Here is a 27,276-nt window from a genome sequence, read left to right as displayed (position 1 = left end):
GGAGTTCTACCATGGTAAATACACTTTGCACTGATAATTACAAGAAAGCAAAATTTTTAATGGTGGCAAAGGGAATGAACAGTGAAATGCCATTAAACAAGATACTACTGCACATCTGTGCCCTATTACTTACAACAGCTATATCCCACTGAGTCAAATAAAGGACATTGGAATTTACGATCCTTTTAAGACAGAAAAGTGGATTCCAAATGGTATGCAGAACAGACTGGCAAAATGTTTCTAATTCCAGCGGTAAAATGTGCACCTGCTAACACAAGTTAATGTACTTGAGACACTATGAAGCCAACCGGATTTAGATTTTGATACATCTATAATAGGGATTCATTGCAGATTAAAAATGACTTCAGTTCCTATCTGCATACATAAGTATGCATGAAGAAATTATATATGAAATGGTTGTGCAGAATGCTCGTAACTTCAGTTTACAAAAATTGTTAACTTCTAGGAAACATGGTATTAACATTAGGAAAGTTTCTTCTTTGCATAAAGAAATTTATAGCACTGATTGTGAAGCATAATGATAAAATATATATTTGACGTTTCAGTTCCTATATAATAAAATTAACAGTTAATACTACCTAATGTTCATCTGTATTAAATGTAACATCTAATTGATTCTGATGTTTTAAATCCAGATACATCAGTTAAGAGTACTTTAAATAAAATATACAAAATAATGTACAAAACCCAACTAAAATTTAAAGACTCTGTTACAAGTCTACAAAAGCTTTAAGAAACTTGAAATTTATAACCACAGTGTAAAATTGTTTTTCTTTAATCTCAAAGCTTTTTATGTAAACTGAAAGTACAAAATACCTTCAGCTTAGTATTTTGCTACAAAGGGCTGGCCTAAAGTGTACACAGTGTAAACAATGATTGGTATTTCTTTTGCTTCAAAAATACAGAAAACACCACAAGATTGATAAAGTATTCAGATGAGAAGTGTATATTTTGTGAGGGAATGCACAAGGTATCTGTTATGTGTCTCAAACCAACAGCTACCAAACACATCCATCATTTTGTAATTTGCAGGGAAATAAACCACACGTATCCTTCTTGCACTGTACTTCCTTTAGTTACATAAAAATATTTTGGTGTATAAATTTTTTTTAAAAACTGGTAATGAGAATTATTACCAAATGACTCTGTGTAAAAGGTTACATTTATGCCTATGGGAAGTAATTAAAAAATCCTGAGTATGAAATATTTGGCCATCTTTCCTCCTTGTACATACTGGAGTATTCACAACAAAATGCAGTTTGGTTTTTTTTAAATCATTGTTTTTCATTTCCTCTATACTCCTACTAAACTGGCACATCTGAAAAGGTAACCAAACTGTTGAAATCAAAAGTCATGTAGTAAAAAGTTATCTATATTCCTCTTACCCCAGCTTGTTTTGTCATTGGAGGCTCAATGTAAAATTGGATAGGCAAGAGACACTTACTACCAGCCCACATATTGTCCTTTAAGAGAAAACAAAGACAGTAATATTTAGGGGGAAAGAGAGAAAATGTTTACTGGTAATAGCTTTTTTTGGTTAAAATCTGATAATTGATTCTTTTCTTTGGCTATTAAATCAAAGCAAAAAGAACTCCGCACATTAACCACAATATGATAACTAGTATTTACAGAGAGAAGATACTGGAGAATGAGCTACAACACTCAATTATCTGATTTCCATGAATTCTAACAAAATTAAAACATTTAAATACTTAAGACCAACTTCTTATGATTCATGTCACCTATGAGTTAGAAATGGACCATGGACATGAGCCAGCAGTGTGCCCAAGTGGCCAAGAAGGCCAACAGCATCATGGCATGCATCAAGAACAGTGTGAACAGCAGGCCTAGGCAAGTGATGGTCCCCCTGTACTTGGTGCTGTTGAGGTCCCACCTTGAATCCTGTGTTCATTTTGGGCCTTTCACTATGAGACAGACATTGAGGCGCTGGAGAGGGTTAAGAGGAGGGTGATGAGGCTGGCAAGGGGCCTGGAGAACAAGTTTGATGAGGAGCGGTTGAGGGAGTTGGGGCTGTTTAGCCTGGAGAAAAGAAGGCTGAGGGGAGACCTTTTCACTGTCTACAACTACCTGAAAGGAGATTGTAGCATGGAGGGTGTTGGTCTCTTCTCCCAAGTAGCAAGTGATAGGGTGAGAAGAAACGGCCTCAAGTTGTGCCAGGGGAGGTTCAAATTGGAACTTAGGAAAAATTTCTTCACAGAAAGGGTTGTCAGGCATTGGAACAGGCTGCCCAGGCAAGTGGTGGAGTTACCATCCCTGGAGGTGCTTAAAAGACATAAAGACAAGGTTCTTAGGGACATGGTTTAGTGCCAGAGTTAGGTTAATGGTTGGACTCTATGATCTCGAGGGTCTCTTTCAACCAAAATGATTCTATGGATGTTGAAAATATAATGAAATGAAATACCAAAAATTGACACAAAAGTTGCCAGATTCATTTTTCATCCTACATAAAGATACCGTTACTTTTGTAAAACCTCACATTAATATCTTTCTATGGGTTTATCTTTCCCACTGTATAGACTAATTCTACATAACCTTAGCTCTCCAAACAAAGAGAGGAATTAGAACTCACTGATTGTCATTTATACACACTACTATAATGTAGTGGTCAAAATCAATCTGAGGTCAACCTCAGAACCACTTTGCAGCATGCATTATCCAGCTGCTAGTTAAGTAATTCCAAAACTCGAGAAAAGACGGCCAAAATCAACTGATGTGTTCTATGGACTGAGCAAATACCTAAAATATTTCCACATCATTCAATCTGTATTCGGTTTTGCTGTGCCTTATGGGGAAAGGATGTTCTCATGAAAATATTACAAATTTGTTCCAAAAACAAAGTACCTTCATCAAATGATATTAATCCTAGTCAAGGTCCACCCTGATTTACATTGATATTATCTGATTTTATAAACACATTAACATACAATGCTAAAATAGGGGGGGAAGTTCACTTAAAATCATTACATGATATACAGACATATAACTAAAAAAGTACAGTATGGAAATAATATTCCCCCATCTGTTTATCCAGTACATCAATTTGCGCTGTTTGTATTTTTGAAATTTTTGTCTTGTTGCACCAGTGTACACTTCCCATGCTGAACCTCCAACCTGGAACACTTACAGAAGTCATGACTGAAAACATGATTTCCTGCTCTGTAATCCACTTTACCAGCCCACTTCCATATCCTGAAAGGTATGTAAACGTAAGCGCAGCACTAGGTGTCCATATAATTGATCCTTTCAGAATTCTTCCATGTTTGTTGAAACATTAGGAGTTGCTGGGTTTGAATCTTGAGAAATGGCAGCAACGGTGACAATTCTTGGAGATCCAAGAACCTCAGTAACTGAAGAGTCCAGTTCTCCCGAAGTAACAATAGCAAGGGCCGTTCCACCACCCTTCTTGTTCTGATGAGTTTTGACATGTTTTGAGAGATGGTCACTTCGCATAAACCTTTTAGAACATTCTGGGCACTCAAATCTCTTTTCACCTTTTTTAAAAGAAGAACAAAACCAAATGTTACTGAAAGAGAGCACTGAACACTTTGCTTGAGCATTTGAATATGACCCTTTTCTATTCAACATTTGAAGTGTCTTTAAAAGGATCCAATGTTTTATTCTTTACCTATCCGATTTCCAGGTCACAGGCTTTTGGAAATCCACTCTTCACTACTAAAATTTTCTCAACAAATATCTGCTATGCTGTGATTATCTGGTGAGAAGTTTGAATTTCCGGTCACCAAATAATTTTCATAAACTTGTATAAACCTGACAGAGTAGGAGAGGTAAAAGCCCTGAGAGAACTACTCCGTTTTTAAGATTACAGTGATGAGAAGAATTTGGAAACATGAATCCCAAGGCTCCATGAGGATGTATGAAATCTATGCCAGGAGAGAGAAATTCACCATACTAAAAAGTCTTGTCACTTTTCAAATGTAATTAGTGCTTAGACTTAGAAGTTCTATCTTCCGCTGCTATAAGTTGCAGGGAGGGGAACCTTCTTGGAGCTAGGAATATGAAGGCTGATGAAATTTTCAGTTTCTAAAAGGTCCACTTTTCCAATCTGAACCGTAAAGAGAACTTGCTTTATCAGTTCTCACTTGAAACTCCAAGAAGCTTCCCAAGAAGATACAAACTTGTGTGGACTAGGTTAGTAATTTTTTAAGGACTGAGCTAGACCAAGTGAGGAAATGATAACCCTGGTCCATGGCCAAGAAAATTCACCAAATTTAGCTGATGTACGTTAGCTAATGCCTGATCTATCTGTGACAGTCACCTTTTTCTAGCACAGGTACAGAAGAACAGTTTGACCAGATCTCATTGTATTTATTTGATTTCAGTCAGCTTGCATTGATGAAAACTGAAATCTACTACTTCCTCTATTTTGAAGTTACTTTATTTACTCTTAAAAGTAGTTTTCAGAGATGTTAATAAGTGAGATCTTTGATATCACTGTTTAACTATGGCCACTACGGTTCAGACTTGCTGCATTATGCATACAGAAAGGGCTGACCAACCTGTGTGGGTTCTTCTATGTCTTTGTAACTCATCGCTCCTTGTAAATCGCTTGCCACAAAAAATCCAGTTGCATACAAATGGCCTTTCACCAGTATGCCAGCGCAGATGTGCTCGAAGATGAGATGTCTTGCCATAAACTTTTCCACATCCTTCAATGTGGCAGATATGTTGTTTCTTTTTTCCTGGCTCATTGCTGCCTCTAAAAAGATCAAATTTAAACAGGTGAGCAATTGTATTCTAAAATATTAAGTATTAGGAAAAATATTTCGTGCTAATAGAGACGATTATAATCCCCTGTCTAAAAAGAAATATATAAATATACTTTGTAATAGAAAGCATTAAAAAATAACGTAGGCAAGATAAGAAAATCTCATGCCCAAATGAAGGCAAACTGTGATAAGAAGCCTAAATACATACTGATAAAATTTACATTTACCTTCCTTCTCCCTCTCTGCAATTAGGACATGAGCAGGCAACTCTTCTCAATCTCTTGCCAGGTTGCACTTCCTGGTCCGAAGCTTGTTGAGCTTGTTGCAGCTGCACTTGTGTGATCTGATCAGGACTAACCGCACCAATTGCTGCATTAGCAATGCCACCTACTGCTACAGTAACAGGAGCTATTGTGGCTTGCTGTACTTTTACTCCATCCTGTCCTTGCTGTTGACCTGTAAAACAAGAAAGTGTTTGTACCTTTTATCACTCATTTCAATAAGTGAAATGTACAAAGAAACTTCATATGTTTTGTAGAACAAAAATCAACCTAAAATTAAAGGAAGCCACAAACCAAATATTAAATCCAGCCATTTTCCTGCAGCACTACAAGATGACTTACCTGCTAACTTAGATAGCCCTGTTTAATGTAATTTGTTATTAGAACAGTACAAGACTGCAAATTACTGACTGTTAAGAAATGTGAACTAGTTTAACAAGCATCTTCTTTTTCTCAAAAACTAAGATAAATGAGAAAACATTAAACGAAATCTTACACAGAAAGCTTTTTAAATCTGTTGCCAATTAAGGTCTCTCTAATGACCTTTGAAAACATCTACATTCAGAAAACTACAATTAGCTAAAAGTTGCTTTATGGTACATACAGAATTGTTACTTCTCCTACAATCTGTCCTGAATCAACAGTGAGCCAGAAAGGAACTTTCACAAAGAAAAATAAATGTTTTAGGACTAGACTTGAACAAGGTAGCACACTAGAGTGTTGGGGGGGGTCTTTTTGTGTGTTTTTTTGTTTGGTTGGTTTTTTTGTTTGTGCTGTTTGTTTGGGTTTTTTTCAGGAGTCTCCCCCTGAAACGGGGTAATCCTGGTTATATGTACAAATTGGGGGACAAGAGGCTGGAGAGCAGCCCGGTGGAAAGAGCTCCAGGGGTCTGAGTTGATGGCAAGTTGAATATGAGCCAACAGCGGCCCTGGCAGCCAAGACGGCCAATCGTGTCCTGAGTGCATCAAGCACAGCATTGCCAGCTGGGCGAAGGAGGGGATTGTCCCACTTCGCACTGATGCGGCCTCACCTGGAGCACTGTGTGCAGTTCTGGGCACCTCAGTATAAGAAAGCCATCAGACTATTAGAGTGTGTCCATAGGAGCGTAATCAAGATGCTGAAAGGTCTCAAGCGTAAGACTTAGGAGGTCACTCAGCTGAAGTCACTCAGCTTGGCTTGTTCAGCTTGGAGAAGAGAAGGCTGAGGGGTGACCTCATTGCAGTCTACAGCCTCCTCAGGGAGTGGCAGCGGAGGGGGAGCTGCTGATCTTTCTGGTGACCAGCAATAGGACATGAGGAAATGGGATGAAGCTGCATTAGGGGAAATTCAGGTCAGACATTAGGAAAAGGTTCTTCACTGAGAGGGTGGTCAGTCACTGCAACAGGCACCCCAGGGAAGCGGTCATTGCACCAACCTGTCAGAGTTCAAGGAACATCTGGACAATGCTCTTAGTCATATGGTTTAGTTTAAGGTAGTCCTGCAAGGAGCCCGGAGTTTGACTCAATGACACTTATGGGTCCTCTCCAACTTCAGATATTCTATGATTCTATGATTTTGTTTTGCAGAAGGAAGTATGTTTTCCAGAAGACTGGAAAAGCAGCTTGACTGAATCAAATGGAATTCTAAGATTGACTTGATGAATTAAGAATTCAGTTTCATTGCATAAATTCATTGATCTCATTGACTTTCTTGATCAAAGGAAATCAGAATTACTGTATTGATATTAAAGCAAAATAGCGACTATTCCACTATAGATAAGAAGTGTAGTTTCTTGAGTAGCAGGGTAATATTATGTTTGCTTAAAAAGTTAGTACTATCTGGTCTAAGAAAATAACGTGACAAACTAAATCTGACACCGAGATATGAACTCCAGCTGCAATCTGACAACACTGAATGCTAGTCCTGCCAGGAACAGGGATGACACAAAATATCATTAGATGCTGCCATTTTAAAAAATTCAGCACCTTCATACAAACAAGAGGAAGTGGCCAACCAGAATTCCTTAGAATAAACTATAATATTTTAAGACTTGAAAGTCCTCAGTATCGAAGCATTAATTTAAAACTTAGAAATCCCTTCAGAGAGATTCAAATGGGTACTCCAATTTACTTCTCAAGCATCTGTAACACACACCATCAATGGGGATAAGACTGAGAAGAACACTCAAGTTTAAACTGCCTAGGTACCAAGTGAGTTCACATATAACACAGCATGGGATAATGACTACTTTATTGACATGATTGCTGAGGAGCAATACATGCTATCTCGTTTAATGCCATAATAACAGCCATAAATGAAATCCAACACACAGCACCTAACACCACCGCACACATGCAGATAGGTTAGAGCTAATTAACGTGATATACAGAGAATCTCCCAGAGTGACTTGACAGCCCTCGAACAGGCCACAGGAAATAGAATAAAACTGTCTTGTGCCTTGGTCAGTACAAGGTTATTTGCACCAGAAACACTGACCAAATTTTCCTAGTTATCTCTCTTGGTTTCCATCTGGAACTTGCACCTGCTTTGCCTAGATATGTATAAACATGGATTCCTTGTTTTCTTAAGCAGGCCACAAATATTGACAGATGCTGAGTACTTCCAGTTCTCTGAAAAGAATAAGGACAAACCCAGAAGAGATAACATTTGAATCCCACTTGCTGTTGAACAGATAGGTATTAAAACAAACATACAAACAAACGATTATTTAAAAAGTCTGGTGTTTGCAGCGGAGGAACCATAGAAAAAGAATTACAAGCTTAATCTTGAGTGCAGAATCTCCATATGTCCAGGACAGAACAAAGTCTTTCTTTTCACAATAGCTACGTACTGGAAATAAATTTATTTCCCATATTCTGATGGGAAAGAAAAGCATGCACAAAAATCCTTGAGGGAGAATATGATAAGGTAAGGAGAACACTGCGGTATAAATGCAAACAGTAATATCTACTTGGGTCTAACAGTGGCAGAAGAGGACACAAGAGCTTCCAAACAAAGTGCTAGTCCAAGGGCAATTCCTTGTCAGGCTGTCAAGCTACTGAAGTGCTGACCAAGGGCTATGAATAGCCAGAGTCAAAGGCAGCTGATAATTTTTGTTATATCTAATGCTCATATTAACATGACTGCTTGTGTTGAAAACCATCTGCAGGTTTTGGTTAGCCAAAGGTAACTAACTTAACAGGAAGAACTTGCTCAGCTTGTAGACTTTCACAGAGCACAAACCACTCACATATCTGTTAAACCTAAGAAGCAAACTCCTTTAATTCACAGAGCACTACTGTAAATGATAATGGTTGCTGCAAAAGTTAAAGATGTAACAGGTATTATGGCCACACCTACTGTAGCCTCAGGCTATTTTCACTATCGGTCATGTTTTCAGGTACATTTATAAGAATTATCCTTTGTCGTTACAATCAGAGGGATGACTTCATCCATGTCACAGCATCCTATTTGAGCAAAAAAGTCCTGGGACCTAACTAGTCTGTGGTCTGAACACAGTTGAAAAGCATGATTTCCTCTCAATTTTCCCTTCCTCTCTGATTTTCTTGAATTGATATGCAAGTTTCAGTGCAACTTTCCCCCAGTTTGCTAGACAAAGGCTTTCCAAGTAAGATGTGAATTAAGGCAACTGAACCCTGAGGAGGATGACTCCATTTTTCACTCCATGAGTAGCGCTACAGTGATGAAATGTCCACCACATAACTCTTGCTGGATCTGAGCAATCCACATTTATGGGGAAGCCTGTTCAGCATTTCTACAAATCCAATACATTGTGCTGATTTGATATTAACCGACTTTCAGTCTCTAAGTCATTAGATGGCCAACTACACAATGATCTTCTAATACTTCTTCAGAATACTGAGTACTACTGCTAACACACACTTCATCTGCTCCAAACTTTCCCTCTCCCACACGAGGACCAACCCTATCTTGGAGTACACTACTACTGAGCTACAACCTTAATCTATTTATTAAACAGAATATAGTGATATACCCAAGTAGAAATTCTTCACAATAACTGTAAAGGTGATAAAAAAAAATACAAAACAGGAAGTGCCAAAAGTAAGGTCGCTCAGACAGACCATTACATTATCCATATGGTTTCAGTTCAAGTGTAATTAAATTACTGTTCTTTAGATGGCATTAACAAAGTTATTACATTTTATAATGTGAATGTTGATTTTCTTCTTTAAATTAATCTCACGGAGTTGTTATTTTAAAGCCCCTTCCCTTGTATTCCACTTAATAAATTCAGAACAGAAGTTTCTGAAACTCTCAAAACACCACACAAAGTCTTATTTAAAGATCCAGGCCACAATATTCCGTAAGCAAATCCCTGTTTTTTGAGTTAAAAAGTAACTGAAGGAAGCATATATCTGATAAATATTTTTTTTGCCAGAGATTTACATGGTTATCAGAAAACGCTATAAAGTTCAATAATGTAATTTCAAGACTGAATTTTTGTTTTGAACTCCTGAAAGATCACCCCAACAAGCTAGCACACTAGTAGCATACAGGACAGAAAGACAAGCATCTTTTCTAATTTTAAAGTTGTTAAACATAAAATTCTTCATTGTTGCTTTTTAAGAGTAAAATGAGTGTATTTTAGACAGGTTGAAAAATCTTCTCTCTTGAAGAAAATAATCAGAAAAATTTTCACAAAACAACTGACAGAACATGCCCTGGGCTAAATCACAAAGGGAGCCTACTATAGTCTTGAGTTGTATGGGATTTTGATTGTTTTAAACTATATACTATAATCCACTATGGATCACTAAGGGCTTTAACTTTTACATCATTTATTCTTATTAAGGGAAGATAAAGGAATTTGACTGTTTCTTAAATCAAGTTTACTGAAGAAAAGATACTGAGAAAACTTAATTGTTGATATGAGCTTGTCAGTATCCTACAAAATTAAATTCGGGCAACTTCCAAAAGTGTATAAAAATAAGGATATTTCAATAGAGACGATCTAGATACAAATTAGCTTTTTGTTTGAAACAAACCCTGCCTATTCTGAAAACAGGTGGCTGAGATAATGTTATCTATACAGGAACAGAAGGATCTCCTGACACTACCTAGATGGAGAAAAAAGACCTATTAAAAACAATCCCTATGACTTCTTACTAGTGGCATTAAAATGCCACTTAAAGCCTCCCAGAAATTCTGCTACAATCATGAGATCACTTTTCATTTACATCTTGCTGACATACTCCAAACCACGAGACCTGATATCACTATACCATTCATAATCAAACCTTTTAATAACAAGAGCTCTCATGTTTCAACACAGATTTCAGAAAAGGGTCTAAACAAATCATTACACAGGTGAACAATGTCACACTTCAGTTCACATATGTTATTCTATATGAGTTGTCAAAGTAGTCACCGCACATTTACATCCGCTTTTAGAAGAGAAAAAAAGTTTTTCTCAGGTTCTCAGGATGTCTTTAATAGTAATTTCCTGAAATTCTGAAACTTTATTAACAAAATCATCACTGAACTTGTGTATGACTGAACTTCATTGCACAGCTTGTCAAGTTACTCAAAATGTTAGCCTACAAAATTACACCGATCCCAACTACTCCATTGCATTTCATTTACTATCAGCAATAAGATGGCTCTTTCTTTCACATAGTAGCCATTTATTTGACAACAGGACAACATGTAAACCGACATGTTATTTATTTTGCAAATCAAGTGCAATAAGACTCTCACTCATTGCAATATTTCATATACAATTATGACTGAATGTAACCAAGAATAACACCACAGATGTTTTTAAAGCTTCTCAAATAGAAGAACCTATATGATTTTAGTCACTATTTTTTCCCATTTAAGCAGTTAAGTGAATGCATTACTTATCACAAGATACAGGATTATCAAGGTAAAAGATTGCACATCCTTTGTTCTTCAACATCACTTACTCAGCAGTAAAACTGCACCTTAGCTGTTACAACTCCTATATACTTTATCATACACATGAATCTGTAACACATTCATGTAAGAAAACTCGACAATTTCAAGTAATTACTATTAAGTCAAATACTATCTCTATCAATCAATTTTAGGCTTCAAAGCTAATTTGCAAATAACAACTTCCATAACACCACCTGGATAATTAAAGAAGACTAATGCATAGTACCTAGGAAGTATTTTCCTATAGAGTGACTGACCACTAAAGATGATGGTTATTAGGCTTGGCCACCCATCATAAGTCAAAACAAGTTTCCTTTTACTGCATATTGCACCTGCATTCCTATTCTTGTTCACCTTGAATGGCAAGCACAAAAAACTACTCTTCGAGGCAAACAGGGCAAAAATGGAAGAAAAGGACTTAACCTTCATGATCCATAGAAATCGTGGGAGTCAGGCTTTAGAGAAAATGGATCTTGGAAGGAAGAGAAATTTAAGACTAACAAAAGGACACTTCTAGTTTCTGGTACTCAGTTCCCCAGAACAATTTTTATAGATTTCCTGTTGGTGTTCTGCAACCAGCACTCAGCAGTCAAAAAGATGACAACACTAATGACAGAGTTATCTCAGTAGCACACACCTTACTGTAAAATCTGAGGAACACTTTGCAAAATGTACCTAGAGGCAGAGTGGCTAATGTTGCAAAAAAGAAAATTTCTTCAACTGCATATTCTAAAAATGAAAGAGAAGGTCGCAACAGACAACCATAATTCCATGTATATTACTACAGGACAGCTATGTTAATGACAGTCTGTAGATTTCCAAAGCTCTACAAGCATCAGAGTTGATGCAGCAACTCACCCACTCAACAACTTACTCATGCAAAGCAATGGGGTAAAAGAGATTTTTCATTTCCCCCTGCATACATCAACTGCAGTCAGCTTGCAAACATCCTTTAACATTCTTTCTCCACAATGACATGCAGACAATCTATAGGAAGATAACAATTTTTAATATTTGTTTTTATATTTTTATAATTTATTTATATGAATAGATTTTTATATATGTTTAATAAAAGATAATACTTTGATTCAGATATAGCCAAGATTTTAAAATTTTAAAAAAGTTTGTGGCAATAGTATACTCAGAGATCACATTTGTCCAAACAATCTACCAGGAAGGAGGTTTCATACTGAAAAATGAAATGCAAATCATCTCTTAAAATTAAATATATGTGAAGACAACACCAAGTTTTGGTATTTACAATGAAGATTATGCGATTCAGTGCTACTTAAATGGTACACAGAGAGGTCTGCCCTCTCTTCTATCCCAAAGCAGTGGTTAATAAGGATTTGTGAAGAAACCACCACATGACAGAAGAAGAATCCCCCAGACCAGAAACTTTACAAGGGCTGATGCAAGGGACACACATTCTGTAGAGAATAACAGTTTGGAGGAGGGACATGAACTGGACCCACCCAGCTACTACAAGAAATATGGGTTATCACAGCACAGCATTGTGTCCAGATGGTACTACAAGCAGAAAGTTTACAGTGCGAACTGCAGCATCAACTAGACATCTGTCTTTTCTACCTCCTACAGGGACACTGCAGCAAGTTTCTACCTTTCTTTTGCCTGTTGACAACTTTGACAAGATTTGTAAGAACTTGTTACCCTCTTCTCCAAAAGCTTCCTATGTCAAATGGTTCAGTGTGTTCAAAAATTACTGAACAGCATCATAATTATGCCTAACTTCAGTGAAACATACCACTTAAGACAGTTAAGGCAGTAAAAAGTTTGAGGGTTTTAAACACCTTAAAAAAAAAACCCTGAAGTATTTTTCATTTTGTGTAAGAATCTTATTGGCAACACAAAGACAAAACAATGCCCAAGAAGTTTCATGCAGGTATTTTAATGACTCTTCAAATATGTGAGGCTTTACTCAAGTGGTTTAGGACAACTTGAAGTCACTTGGGTACTTTGAGACAGCAAAGAAGTTTTCCCAGCTGGTAGTATCTTTCATTAAACTGAAAGCCAGGGGTTTTTTTTATTACTTTATTAAACAAAGGAAAGAGCTACCACAAATACAATACTGAAAGACCTATACAAAAACAACATAAAAATCAACTAAGGAGCTACAGTTTCACAAAATTTAGTCTTGCGCAACCAAGTAGAGGTTTCAGTCAAAGTAGGGCAATGCTTCTGGTTGTTCTGGATGCTGTGGCTTCAAATGGAAAGAAAATATGATCAACTTATAAGGTATTCTAAAGAAGGAGCTGGAATCAGAAAAATAACTTCTTGTTCTACCGTTAAGGCAAAAGACCCTTCAAAAAAAAAAAAAAAAAAAAAAAGCCTGATTTTCATTGTCATTGAAAAAACAGTCAAAAAGAAAAGTGTATTTAGGATGAGTGCTCAAGAACACTTCTCTGCAGATGAACACAAGTAGTTGGCTGTGCTTTGAACCTTGGAGCGAAGAGATAACTGAAAATTTAAGTACTAGTTGTGCTGCAGAACGTCAGATGCACTGCATGAACACTATTAGTAGATCTAAGAAACTGAACCTAATAAACTGAACTTTTAAAGTTTACTTTTATGGAACATCTCCCTCTATCCCATCACTCTGCCCCAACTCTCAGGTTATTCTACTGCTTATAGCCACAACAGAACATGGCCCAGTTCTTTTTTCCAACTCTTCCCCTTAACTCTGGAATGGGGACAGGACTAGAAAGAAACTTTTTGGCTGTTAGTCTCTGAAGTCTGATCAGAGAAGCTCAATGCTTGACAAACTGTAACAAGGAAAAAAAAAAAAAAAAAAAAAAAGAAGTCTATCTTACCCACTTCCGCTGTATGGAAACTAAAATACTGGTCTCAGGAAGTGTGTTTTTCAACATCTCAGTTCAATTTCTCTATATTACCATGGAAATAGTAATACTCTAATCTTGAAAGGACAGAAGGAGGTTGACAAGAAAAAATGCAAGCTAAGCTTCCAGTACTCTGTTTTCTGGGGGGGGAGAGGTGGGGAGGTTTTGGCTGGGTTTTGTGGGGGTTTTTGACTACAGTTTAGCTAGCTCACATAGTTTACACTTGACTACAAGGTTCATGAATGTCCTTGAAGTAAACATTTTGGCTATACAAAATGTTATCTGCACATTGATCAAGATAAGAAATATGCTTCTATGCAGAGGAGGGATTAGTTAACAGGTACATACATGGAAAATCCTTTCAACAGAAAGGAAGATAGCCAACTTTAAAACTAGGTTAAGTTGCATATCAGTTGATAATTTATTCAGAATAAAACACACAACACAACACTGGCAAGGTGATTAAAAGTTATTATCAAGAAAAACAAGATTCATAAAACATTTTTAAAGATCTTTTACAGTAAGACTAAACATGAGACACAAGCCTTGGTTTTATAACAGTCTATGAGTAGATAGGCTAACCAATACAAAGACTACTTTGTTTATTAAAGATGTAAAACCTGTAACTTTGTTACAGCCTTCATCAGGCAAGGACCAACAAAGATATTCTAGAATTACAAAAGAAGGAGCATGTAAATCTACAAGATCCAAACCCCTAGAAGCTCTGCCATCTTTTGTAACATTGTTATCCCTATAAAGTGTTATGTTTAATCTTATCTGGCCTTCCTTTTTGGTTCAGAACAAACTGCAGAGCGTGATGTTTTAGTCAGTTACTTCCTGATGACCAAAGAAACAAGACAACCAAGCCCCATATTTCTTAGACTTCAGTATTTTGCTCAAGGGAAAAGTGGTCACATCATCACTTGAAACTACTCTATAATTAAGGAAAGTCAGACTTGTACCTTACATGTATCCCAAGTTCATTTTGGCAGAAAGATATTAACTGATCATTTTCTCTTTACAACAAAATGCAACTAATCTGTCAATCTAATAAGACTAATCATGCATGTTGGGACAACATGTTTTACCAATAACCAGCCGATTAAGGTATATGTCTGTTAGACACTGTCAGTAGTATTAAATTTTACTCAAAACTCCACTCTTAAGAATGAATGCATGTAGAAATCTGTATTACTATAGTCCAAAGTAACCTAAGCGTGTGCTGAGCTGACACATTTCTCAAGAGGCTGCAGATGTCCAGAACTATTGTTTTGGTCAAAGTGTCATGACAAAGGCAAAATATTCATTATAAAAATTACATTTTTATGCAGCCCTGAGTACTTCTAAAACTAATACGCTACATCACATGAATCAAACAACTTTTATTAACTAGATTGTCCATTAAAATTACTGACCACTGAAAAATATAGTTGTCAAGAATAACATTATTTATACTTGAAATTAACATTCCCCTTAGAACGACATCCCATTCCATATATGGTTAGATTTCTCAATAATCACAATTGTCATTAAACATTTTTAATATATTTAAACAGTAAGAATTGATTTATCTGTCAGTACCAAAATCATAAGAAAGTAAGTACTTCATAATTTAAGTTACACTGAGGAAGCTATTGAAATCAGATTTTGAACATGCCTCCCGCCACTCCCCTACCCCAGGCAGTAACAGAAGAACAAGAAGATTGGCTTAGTGTGGATCTAAGCACTCTTAAAAGAAAAAATAATAAAATGCTAACAGGCTGATGAAGATGACTCAGTTTGCTCACTTGAGGTTTTCTGAACATGAAAGTTCAGCCAATTCACTTCCTGCTCTATATGCTCCAATTTCTGACAACAGGGAATGAGAGGGGATGCCAAAACCTGATATTCTCAGAGAGTGCACCTGTATTGATGAAGCATTTTTAGAAGACCATATCCTCTAATAGGGAAATACTGTTTGACTAACACTTTTCTTTGAAGACTTAAGAATATATATTAAATTCTTCAAGGTAAAAGCATAGAAATGGCTCATTAGAAACCTTTTTCACTTCACAATTATGAGCAAAGTTGGTACTTGAAATGCTTCTCCTTCCCATTTTATCTAGAAGTAATGATGAAGTCATGCCTTGCTATTCACAGGTCAGGCAGAAAAAGCTTGTTTTACTGAGGCATTTTTACCAGGCTATTCTCCATAGGCAATTTAGCTGAACAGGTGGACTGCACATTCCTTACGCATCAAGGTCAGGAAGAGTATATTGATATTTTATTTTTAAGCTACTGTCACTAAGGCAAACATCTGTTTTAACAACAAACAATGCTGGTGAAACTGCTTCTGCCACTATTTTGAATTTCAGTTTAAGAAAATCCCACAAGCAAAGCAATTTTGTCAATAGAAGACTAAATGCGTCTACAATTACTCTGAAGCAGTGCTACAATATGTAGAACACCGTGGTTCTTCAACGATTCTCAGCTCAAGGCAATCCGAGAACAGTTACAAGTGACCTTTCATGACTTTGGAAAAAGTATGCTAAATTTCTACACTCCTCCCAAATACACCCTCAGAATGCTAAGTAATACACTATGAAGTAAAAAAACTAAGAAAAACTCCTGCATTTTTTCTGGGTTTTGTGGAAAGTAGCTCAGTTCTTTGTACTTATCTTTTTTAGCGCAGACTCCATAGCTTGCAGCTTGTTTCTTTCAAGGTATCTGCTGCAGATTCATTGCCAATGAACATCCAGGGAAACACTGGATGTTATTTTAAAAAAAAAAAAAAAAAAAAAAAAAAAAAAAAAAAAAGCAAAAACCATCCTTCAGCTCCTTTGACTTCCACCCTTGGTATTTATATTTGCCAGCTTGCCTGTATATACTGTGGCTGTTTTAAGCTCTTTTCACCTTGTTACCACCTACAGGCATCCTTCCTTGTCCAGCTACACAACTCGCCGAGTTCTGCTTCTACACATACTCACTATTCCATTAACACGAGGAAGGAGACCCACAGGTTAGATGTTGTCACGAAAATGCATTTTTTTCATTCCACAACACAAGTGTAATATTCTAGGACTTCAGACTAAGCACCTACCCCTCCCTCAATAACTAGCTTATGTGATAGAGATAATAGCAGACCGTAAGTGGTATAAAGGTGAATTAGATAATTTAATTTTTCATAATGCAGGAGTTTGAGAACATTAAATAAATGTGTCATACACAACAATTAAGAAACAATTTATTGCAGGCAAGTATTGAAGATGTAAAAAATTTACACAGCCTCAAAAAGACAAATTCATGGAAGAAAAGAAATCCATCATTAAACATATATTAAAAAAAAAAATCCCACTTCTGGCTCAGGAAAACTTGAGATGCAAATCACTGAATGGTGGGAAGAATATAAGAGGAGATTATTCTTGCATGCATCACCTGCAGTCAGCATCAGACAAGGTCAGAAACACCTTTGACTCATATTCATAGAATCATAGAATGGTTTGGGTCAGAAGGGACCTTAAAGATCTAGTTCCAACCGCCTCCTGCTGTGGGCAGGGACACCTTCCACTAGACCGGGTTGCTCAAAACCCCAACCAATCTGGCCTTGAATACTTCTAGTGATGGTTCATCCACAACTTCTCTGGGCAACCTGTTCTAGCATCTCATCACCTTCACAATAAAGAATTTCTTTCTTATTTTCAATGTAAACCTACCCTTTGCCAGTTTAAAACTGCTGACCCTTGTCCTGTGACTACAGGCAAGTCTTGGTAAAAAGTATCTCTGTCCTTCTTATAAGCTCCCTTTGTATATTGAAGGGCTGCAACAAGGTCTTCCAAGAGCTTTCTCTTCACCAGTCTGAACAGCCCCAACTCCCTCATCCTGTTCCAGGGAGTTCCAGGAGACATGTTCCAGCCCTCTGACCATTTCCATGGCCCTCTTCTGGACCTGTTCTAACAGGTCCATGTCTGTCTTCTACTGAGGACCACCAAACTGGACAAAGTACTACAGATAGGATCTCACAAGAGCAGGCAAGGAGATGATCATATCCCTCAGTCTGCTAACTGTGCTTCTTTCTTTGCAGCTCAGGATATGCTTGGCTTCCTGGGCTGCAAGCGCACATTGCTAGTTCATATCCAATTTTTCATCTACCCATATCCTCAGGTCTTTCTCCACATGGCTGCTCTCAATCCATTTGTCACCCAGTGTGTATTGATATTGGGGATTGTCCCAACACAAGTGCAGGACCTTGCACTTGGCTTTGTTGAACCTCATGAAGTTCACATGGGCCCACTTCTCAAGCTTGTCCAGGTCCCTCTGGATGGCATCCCATCCCTCAGGCATGTCAACCACGCCACTCAGCTTGGTGTCAACCGCAGACTTGCTGAGGGCACACTCGATCCCACTATGTCATTAATAAAGATATTCAACAGTATTGGTCCCAATGCAGACCCTTGAGGGACACCATTGATTACTGATCTCCATTGACAGAATGAGCCATTGACAGCAAGTCTTTGAATGCAGCCAGTCAATTCCTTATCCATCTAATAGTCCATCCACAAAAATCCTTGTCTCTCCAAGGTTATTGTATGGGACCATGGCAAAGGCCTTACATAAGTTATGGTAGATGATATCAGCTGTTTTTCCTTTATCTACCAACACATTCGCTCCATTGTAGAAGGCTGAACTGTTTGCCCTTTGTGAAGCTGTGTTGGCTGTCTCTAATCACCCCTCTGTTACTCATGTCTTGACATAGCTTCTAGGAGGATCTGTTCCATGATCTTACCAGGCACAGAGGTGAGGTTGACTGGTTGGTAGTTCCCTTTTACCCTTTTAAAAACTGGGTGTGCTATTTCCCCTTTTCCAGTTACTATGCCCCAGTTACATGCATTTAAACAGGAATAAAATGATACATAAGAATAAAGAACTTGGTGGAATGTTTCAAACTCCTCAGCAAAGTTTGAACCAGAATTATAGTAATATCTAAACGATGTCTTCAGTCTTTGAACAGCAAGTCATAGAACTGGTGACTGTCACACAAGAAGAGTTATTAAAGAAGGAAAGAGAAAGGCTTGAAGACAAGATGAAGTCAGATGAAGACAAATGAGAAAAGGCACAAGAAAGCAGGAGGAGACCTGGAGGTACTGACAAATTGCATAACTACTCATAGTAGTGCAATGACGGTAGCTGGTCAAAGAGAAAAATGCCCTAGTAACTCACATTACTAGAGAGTATGAAATAGAAGCGCAAGGTTCATTACGTTTTCAAAGGGCTCCAATAAATACACTTGGTATCGGACTTCATTGTCATTAATAACTGTTTTAGAGTACACAGCACATCCCTGCAAAAGACTTGAAACTCTCTAGTTTCAGTATTGCCAGGCAACAGACTGTTCCACTGAACAGAAGGAATTCCTCCAGGTTATTTTGGCGGATGAACTCCAAATTCCCCATAATTCAGGCCATGTCACCACTCATCTTAAACAAAATGGCTTGAACTTGAGTTGCAAGGTGATGGAATCTGGTGACTTTTGCCTAATACAACTAACAAAGCTTGGACAAGTACAGATGAAAAACGAGTAACATTTTTCACTATTTTTAAAACAAGTCTCTTATATACTTTTGGATTGGACAACCACCTTCATCATGATGCAATGAAAATACTTCAAGATGTGTAACTAAGATAGATACAAGTCTGACCTATTACTCTTTTTTTTTCATAAGTAACAGGGAATTATTCTGAAAAGACATCCTCTCCACCACCACCACCACTAGATTCCCACTGTCAGCAAAAACAACAAACAAGTTCAGAACAAGCTTGCAACCTCTTCTGAAGGCTCCAGTGAAAGGAAACCTATGGGCAAAACACAAAACTTTTACAGGGAAGCCATTAATACTCAGCATTTCAACACAGTTTAACCTGTCTGTTTTATCCCACAGCATATTCATCAGCATCCACAAATGTTCACGTTCTGTGCTGTTCCTAAAACAAACATACTCCAAGCCAAATGTGCTGAGGGACAAAGAAACAGCCCACTAAATGAAATGATTTTATGAACAATATTTTTTTCTTAAAACCATTAAAATCAAGACAAGTTCCTTTTACATAGTCACTTATGTTGTCAATTAACACATCTGCGCAAATAAGAGGGCCTGAAAATAAGCTTTAAATGATACCTTATTTTAAGAAGGGGATGGGGGGCTGAAGGGACAGGAATCCTTTGAACTTGCATCTACAGCTATCACAGTGGAAGCCTTGAAAAAAGGCTTGTCCTCAAGCTCATAAGGGCTAAAGCCAGGAAGTCACTACATATTGACATTAAAGGCTATCCCGTTCCACAGGGAATCATGTATAAAACAACAATTCACACAGCACAGGGGAAACACCATTTACTCTATACAGAACTAGGTTGCTTAAAGGCCATGACAAATACTAATCACACAGCAAGGCAGGTATTGGTAGATCCCTGCACATTCAAGTAAACACGGTTGCTTTTATGTAGTCTGTTGTTTGATTAGCTCTTAATTAAACATTGCTTAAAGATCTAGTTTTAAGGCTCAGATACTTGGTGTCTATCTTCTTATCAGCTTTCTTCTGTACATTTAATTACTCCTTTGACTGACACTTTGTACGTCTTCTCAGGGGAGGGAAAAAAAAAAAAAAAAAAAAAAAAAATCACAGAATCACAAAATGGTGTGGACCGGAAGGGACCTCCAGAGGTCATCCAGTCCAACCACCCTGCTCAACCAGGGCCATCAAGAGCAGGTTGTCCAGGACCATGTCCAGACACCTTTTTAATATCTTCAAAGAAGGAAAGCCCACAACCTCTCTGGGCAACCTGTATCAGTGCTTGTTCACTCTCACAGTAAAAATGTAGTTTTCCTCTACATCATTGATATTGAATGAGTTCTCCCTCAGGCCAGAAAGTGAAAGGGTGTGAGAACTTCTCTGCTTTACCCTGCTTTTTGACCACACACAACATAAAACCCAAGGTGTAATACTTACCATGGTTTACAATACAGGGGACACAACTCGCAACTAGAGACTTTGAGTAACAAAGGTTATAAAAAGTAGACCAAAATACAATATTTACTTGAAGATTTTAATGTTTTTCTTCCCAATGTGAAAGTTGTCTCTTTTGGAATTTAGAATCCCTTTGACAAAAAAAAAAAAAAAAGAAAAAAAAAGAAAAAGAAAAAAAAAAGGATACTTTCCCAAAATAATTCTATAGCTTAACATTCCCATAATAATTTTAAGCTAAGAATTTTTGTTATTTGCACTTAGAGTTCTTTACTATTTCATTTGCTACTGAAAAACTAAGAAAAAGTTACTACTAAATCATCCTATTGTAGAAACAACTAGGAAAACCAATGTTCATGGAAGAGAAGTACCACTCAAATTAAAGAACAGTTATTTCAGACAAACACTTATTGCGATTTCTTTTTCCTGAAACTCAGCTGGCTTGATCAGTTGTCTTTGTTTAAAGGACAAAGTAATCTTTTTTTTTTTCCCCTAACAAAGTTAGTGCACTTAAGCCAATGCATGGGATGAGTCCTTCACTCAGCCTTTTTCCCTGACGCTTTCTGGACATCCTCCATATGGCTCATTTCTAAGACCTACTTCTACTGCTCATGTGTAGCAAATGATCCACTTGTATACAGTTCAATTAATGAACAAAAGAGTTCACACTCACAAGCTTAGGTACTGCAGAAAAAGAATGGAAATATAATTTGGCAGATGTTGAGGTAATAGAGTGGTTTATGTTTTTAAAAGGCTTCCTGTGACAATAATAGCAAAAAACTCTTCAAATAAAAACCAGAAAATCTGAGGAAGTTGATAGCACTGTTCAAAACGGCTTATTCCTTATAAGAGGCAAACAACATTTAGATTTTAGCATATTTATAGTTTTCTATTTCATAATCATTCTTTCCTTGGATACTTAATATAATATTAAGGACTGCACATCATGCTCTTCACTCTCCTTTCCATGCTGCCATGTCTCAGATTCCCAAAATACGGCATCAAGAAGTTTCACAGGAGAAAAGTAAAAATAAATATGAGAAAGAAATTATACCTAATCTCTCACATTCTCAAAGTTTGTTCTTTCTCCATAATCTCAAGATGCCCTGGAAAACAAATAGTACCTTAAATATGAAGGAATGGAGAAAAGGCTGGAGGATCCACTGCTGCTAGCATAAAATTATAAGTGCTGCAGAAACAGCCATAAGGCCTACCTGAATTTAAAAAAAAAAAAAAAAAAAAAAAAAAAGGAGGAGGGGAATTCAATGATCACAAAGCTTCAGTTTAGTTAACATATGAACCCTGTATGACAAGGCTTGGCTTCTCCAGGACCATACTTATGACTCATTTCATTTCTTTCATCCTCAGTTACAAATCTTAATCTCTTTATTTTCCAAAAGACATCACACACAAGCAGACATGCAGCCAAAATAACTGAGCAGACACTATTCAGAATCTTCTGTTCTAATATGTGTTAGTGTGGACTAAACAGCTGTACACCATTACTAAGCAAGAAAAAAAAACCCACACAAAACACTGCATGCAGAAAGGTTTTTCCCGTACTCCCAAATCTAGGCTGTTCCCAAAGCAGACTTCCTAGGAAGAGTCTCCTACTGAAGCAGGAACTTCTAACAACAGTAGCCAAACAGCACCCTCCCATTAAGAAAAACATTTTCCAGGGCAAGCTGGACTGCAAGACATTGTAGCACCTACACAGCTCCACCTAACTGAAACTTCTTTTTGAACTATTAGAGCTAAATGCAAGGTCAAGATTTTAATTCTGATTACCCAGATTAACATTTCTGTAACACTCCTTATGTAAACCAGGTTTAGTGCATCCAACCCAGCTCTTACCATTTCAACATGCCATCAAGTGCTGAAGAGTACCACGGCAAATGAAATTAACCCACTGGCAAATTTCTTATTATCAAACTACATGTAATTCCCTCAAATGTGTTTCAACTAAAGGCAACAATGCTTTGCCCAGTTAAGCATTTTTCATCTTAGCATACGATTAAAAAAAAAAAAAAATTAAGAGTCAATATCATACTAACATTTGTTTATGCAGACTGGGCAGTACTTAAACATGGGGTTTTTCTTACAGTTTTATACTAAAAAACTGTGTCTATAGTCAGATTGCTGTTAATACAAGAGTTTATTTTAACTACTACAACAGAAGACTCTTATTTGTATGAAATAAAACCAAGGTCACATAAGCAGTTATTAAACTGGCAGAGAGAACCCCTAAATAAAGTTTTACCTGAAATGTTAAAAGTATGCAAGTTTTACATACAGAATTACCCCTCTGGGACACTACAGAGACCTGGCATGGAATTTACTTTAGGTCTAAGGTCCATTATCCAGCCTAGAGCCTTTTAATAGCTCCCAACTATTAAGACCAGCATAACCAAACAGGCATTTCATCATACATATCAGAAGTTCATCACCAAGTACTGAGGTGCAGTTACCAGTTGTTTTTATTTTTTTAAAAGAGTCACAGGAACTATGCTACGCACAAGCACACCTTATTCCACTCAATCTATTTGCAGAACTCAAACTTCTAAGTGAACAGCTTCAGGAGTTAGTGCAGAATACAACCAACAGTTTCATACAAATGCATGCCACAACGCAAGATATCCCAGTTCACATGCTGTCACTTTTCTTATCCTACATCCCCCATGCAGAGACTAGGAATACTGCCTGGTTAGAAAAAGCTTGTTATTGTTTTTTAAACATATCAAAGGTCTAACAGTGAAGTCTCATGTTCATTTCCAAAACCTGCAAGTCTTTAACAAGATGAAGAACAGGATCACTTAAGGATACTTCATCAAATACAAACAGTTCAATTTCAATTGACACAACTGGTGATATTAGCTCAATGTTTAGAAGTGTCAGCTATTTTTAAAAAAAAAAGAATTTTAGTGATAAGTATAAGGTATTTCCTCACAGTTAAGGGTTTAACATTTACTACAGAAAATCCTGGGAAAAAAAAATATTAATTTAAAACTGTCTGGTATTCTTGCACAAGTGAAAAACAAACCAACCAACCAACCACCAAAAAACCCCAAACAAACTCAAAACTTTGTCACACCACTCACCCGCAACACTGGTAATGGTAACAGGAACTCCTTGAACTTGAACACCTGCAGCACCCAGGTTGGCAACACTTACTGTTTGAAGATTAGGTACTGAAGCAAGCTGGGCAGCATTCAGAGTGATGGGGGTACCAGCAACAGCCACTGGTGCAATCTGGGCAATGGTTGTGCCACCACTTGAAGACACGGGGGTAATGGTTAGTTGTTGGGGTAACCCAGCATTTTGAACTTGAAGATTTGAAAGGCTTTGCAGATTCTGAACCTGTACAGTTTGCCAGCTGATCTGCCCTGATGGTGTTAAAGTTGGAGCCCTGATGAGCACCTGAGTTGGGCTCACTGCCTGCAGCTGAACATTCTGCAAAGGCTGCTGCTGGATGGTCTGTATAGTCTGCCCCGACTGGAGCTGAAATGACTGTGGGGGAATGGCCTGAATAATCTGCTGTTGAGGCTGCTGGATCTGTATCTGCTGCAGAATAGGCTGACCTACGATTTGGACCTGCTGAAGGGAACCTGACTGATCCTGGACGTTCTGAAGTCCATTGGACTGAAGCTGACTGGAGCTCTGGGCTTCAGAGTCTGTAGCAGTTGACTGAGGTTCTTCAGTTGTCTGTTCCGAACTGCTGCCTGCTGTGCTTGTGTACTGGCCTGTTTCTGCAGAGCTTACTAGCGTGTCACTGCTAGTTAGAGATGTTGAGGCAGTGGTTGTGGAGGTGGAAGATGAGGAAGGAGACTCTGGCATTGTACTACCAGAGGCAGAAGTGACAGGCGTAGACGCTAGCTGATTTCCATTGGAAACTCCACTTTCAGTAGACTGGCTAACTTGACCCGAACTTCCTCCAGCTGCCACGTTGTTTATCACAGGCAGTGCCAGGGTTACCCCACCAATGTTTATAGGTAAGGTTGTTACAACTTGCGCCTGAGTACCAGGAATAGTTTGCAGTTGCAGTGGTATGGAAACACCAGGCCTAATTTGGACTGGAACTGTCTGATTTGCTAGGTTTTGAGCAATAACATTCCCCGAAGCTGTCCTATTCGCAGTCGTGAGGATAGCTTGATTATTCCCTGCAGGAATAAGCTGAATTTGACCCTGTATATCTTGTAGACCAGTAGTATTAGATGGATTGATCTGAAGTTGTTGACCTTCTGTTGTCTGAATCTGTGGGATCACTTGGTATTGGACACTACCACTTGGATTTTGTACTTGAATTACCTGGAATTGTCCAGGGGTTGTTGCAGAAGAATTGCCCGATTTGGTTTTTGAAGGAGATGCACTTCCATTGTTACTGCTGGAGGGACTTGCTGCACTCGAGGCAACGGAAGATCCTTGTTGAGTAACATTATTTTCTTTTGAAGCAGAAGGAGCTGCAGCCACAAGCTGCCAAGCGTTTCCAGCAAGCTGAGTTGTTACCAGTTCTAACTGCTGTGGCTGATTCTGAAGCTGCACCAAACCTTGATTTGGATCTATAATAATCTGCTGCTGTCCAGTTCCTTGATTCTCACCTGGAGTTCCTATTTTGCTGCAAGTGGCTGCTAGCAAAGCGAGAGGTGAAGGCTGAGAATCCTATCCATTAAGAGAGAAAACAAAACAGATTCAGGAGAAGAGCATAACTATGAACCATTAGAAGTAAGCATTAAGGTTTACACAGGAAGCAGAAAAAAAAAAGTGCCTCTGCACAGAGACCAATGTGATATAGCTCTGAATAAGGAAGTATGTATTTCTGTAAATAATCTTTAAACATAAACCTCCCAGTTATCAATGAATATGTGACAGTCAGGAGCTCAACTACATTCTCAACCCAGACTTTTTTTTTTTTTTCTCCTCTAAAATAAAGAAAAAAAGTGCTTCTATTACATGGAAAGCAGCTGATCCCTGCAAAATGCAATTAAAAAAAAACCCAACAAAACATGTCCAGGCAGTAAAAATATTGCACCCAACCAACTATGTTTCATCCAACCCAAAGAAAGATGCCCTGAACAGGAAATGCTGTTAGCTGAACATTTCATCTTCAATGCTAATAGTTTAGGCGATTCTCTATTCGGGTATGCGTGCTTTACCTGTGAGCCTCCAGTTTTCCCTTTTTTATTATTATTGTTGTTATTCTCTGCCTCGGGAGATTTCTCTCCCTCTGTGGGCATAGTTTCCTCCTTCTTTTGATCTGCAAAAATATCAAGTGTAACAGGTTAATTATTCACCTTCATTTATACAATAACAAAAGCTACGAGCATATCCTTTTTGTTTCTCAGCTTGCCGCCTTTACCTCTTCATAAAAACAACACTGGAAATCATTATTACAAAAGAAGGAGTCCTAAGAAACGTGGTTTGAAACCCAACCCATGGGGGCTGGAGAGTTAACACCCAGAAAGGGGAGGTTTGGTTTCCTCTCCCAGAGACAGCAGGAAAAAACCACCCACAACCCTCCTCCTCCTCCTGCCCCCTAAAGCATCGACGGCCACTCAGTGGCCGTCGATGCTTTAGGGGGCAGGAGGAGGGCTGTGCATGGGAGGGAAAGAGGGAGGAAAAGAGGAATGAAGGAGGGAGGGATGTGCACAGGAGGGAGGGTTAAGCGAAGAAAGGGGGAATGGAGGAGGGAGGTACGGAGGAGACAAGTCGGAGGGGCAGGCTGGGGAGGAACAGAAGAAAGGGGGCATAAGAGGAAGCAGCGCGGATGGGTGGAGGGGCAGCAAGAGACGAAGGGGGTAAGAAGGGGGAGCAGCACGGAAGAAAAGGGGGAACCCGGGAGGGCGGGATAGAGGGGGGATGAAGGGTGGAGGGAGGAGCGGAGGGAGGGAGGGGTGTGCACAGGAGGGAGAGGGAGGGGGTTACATACCGCTCATCCCGCATTAATGCCCCGCTGAGGCGCCGCTTTAGGGGGGAGGAGAAGGAGGAGGAGGAGGCGGAGGGTGGGGTGGGGGTAGCGGGGAGAAGGCCGGTCGCAGCCGGAGCTGGGAGGAGCGGGACGGCCTATTTTTCCACGAATGGCCGCCGCTGGGCTGTGGCGTAGCTGCCTCTCTCTCCGCCCGCCGCCGCCGCCGGCCTCAGCCCCGCCGCCCTGAGTGACAGCTGCGGGCCGGCCGGGCGCCGAGGGGGAGGGAGGGCGAGCGGCAGCGGGGGCGGGGCCCGCCGGGGCCCAACTGACGCCCACTGAGCAGGAAACCGAGCCCAGCCGCCAGCCTCTCGGCCGCCCCTCTCCGCCTCAGCCGCGCTCCCCACGCCGGAGGCAGAGGAGGCGGGGCGGGGGCGGGACGCGGCGCCCCGGGAGCCCGGCCCCGGCAGGCAGCGGGGCAGGCCCGGGACCTCGTCGTCCTCCTTCTCCTCCTCTTCTGGCCGCGCGCCGGGCCAGAGGGGGCGTGGCTGCCA

At 38.9% G+C, this 27,276-nt stretch overlaps 1 protein-coding gene across 1 annotated transcript; it reads right to left on the bottom strand.

Annotated features, from left to right (window-relative positions):
• Positions 1-713: 713 nt before the first annotated feature.
• On the bottom strand, positions 714-26,953 carry SP4 (Sp4 transcription factor). The gene is made up of 6 exons (XM_065628067.1): positions 26,747-26,953; positions 25,974-26,074; positions 23,922-25,479; positions 4,997-5,225; positions 4,560-4,759; positions 714-3,533 (listed from the first exon to the last, which is right to left on the bottom strand). The coding sequence occupies exons 1-6, from the start codon at positions 26,751-26,753 to the stop codon at positions 3,286-3,288; spliced, it is 2,343 nt and encodes a 780-aa protein (XP_065484139.1). The 5' UTR covers positions 26,754-26,953; the 3' UTR covers positions 714-3,285.
• Between the last annotated feature and the right edge of the window lie 323 nt (positions 26,954-27,276).

This window comes from Caloenas nicobarica, chromosome 2 (assembly GCF_036013445.1).
Source record: "Caloenas nicobarica isolate bCalNic1 chromosome 2, bCalNic1.hap1, whole genome shotgun sequence".
In the NCBI taxonomy this organism is placed as follows: Eukaryota; Metazoa; Chordata; class Aves; order Columbiformes; family Columbidae; genus Caloenas; species Caloenas nicobarica.
The sequence above is the reverse complement of the archived record's forward strand: the minus strand, read 5'-3'. Positions and strand labels throughout refer to the sequence as shown.

Bases quoted from the DNA above. Each gene is read 5' to 3' on its own strand.
- SP4 (XM_065628067.1), bottom strand. The intron at 5,226-23,921 runs GTGAGTGGTGTG...CTTGTTTTACAG, and splicing joins TACCATTACCAGTGTTGCGG to GTCAACAGCAAGGACAGGAT. The intron at 3,534-4,559 runs GTTGGTCAGCCC...CTTTTAAAAAAG, and splicing joins ACATAGAAGAACCCACACAG to GTGAAAAGAGATTTGAGTGC.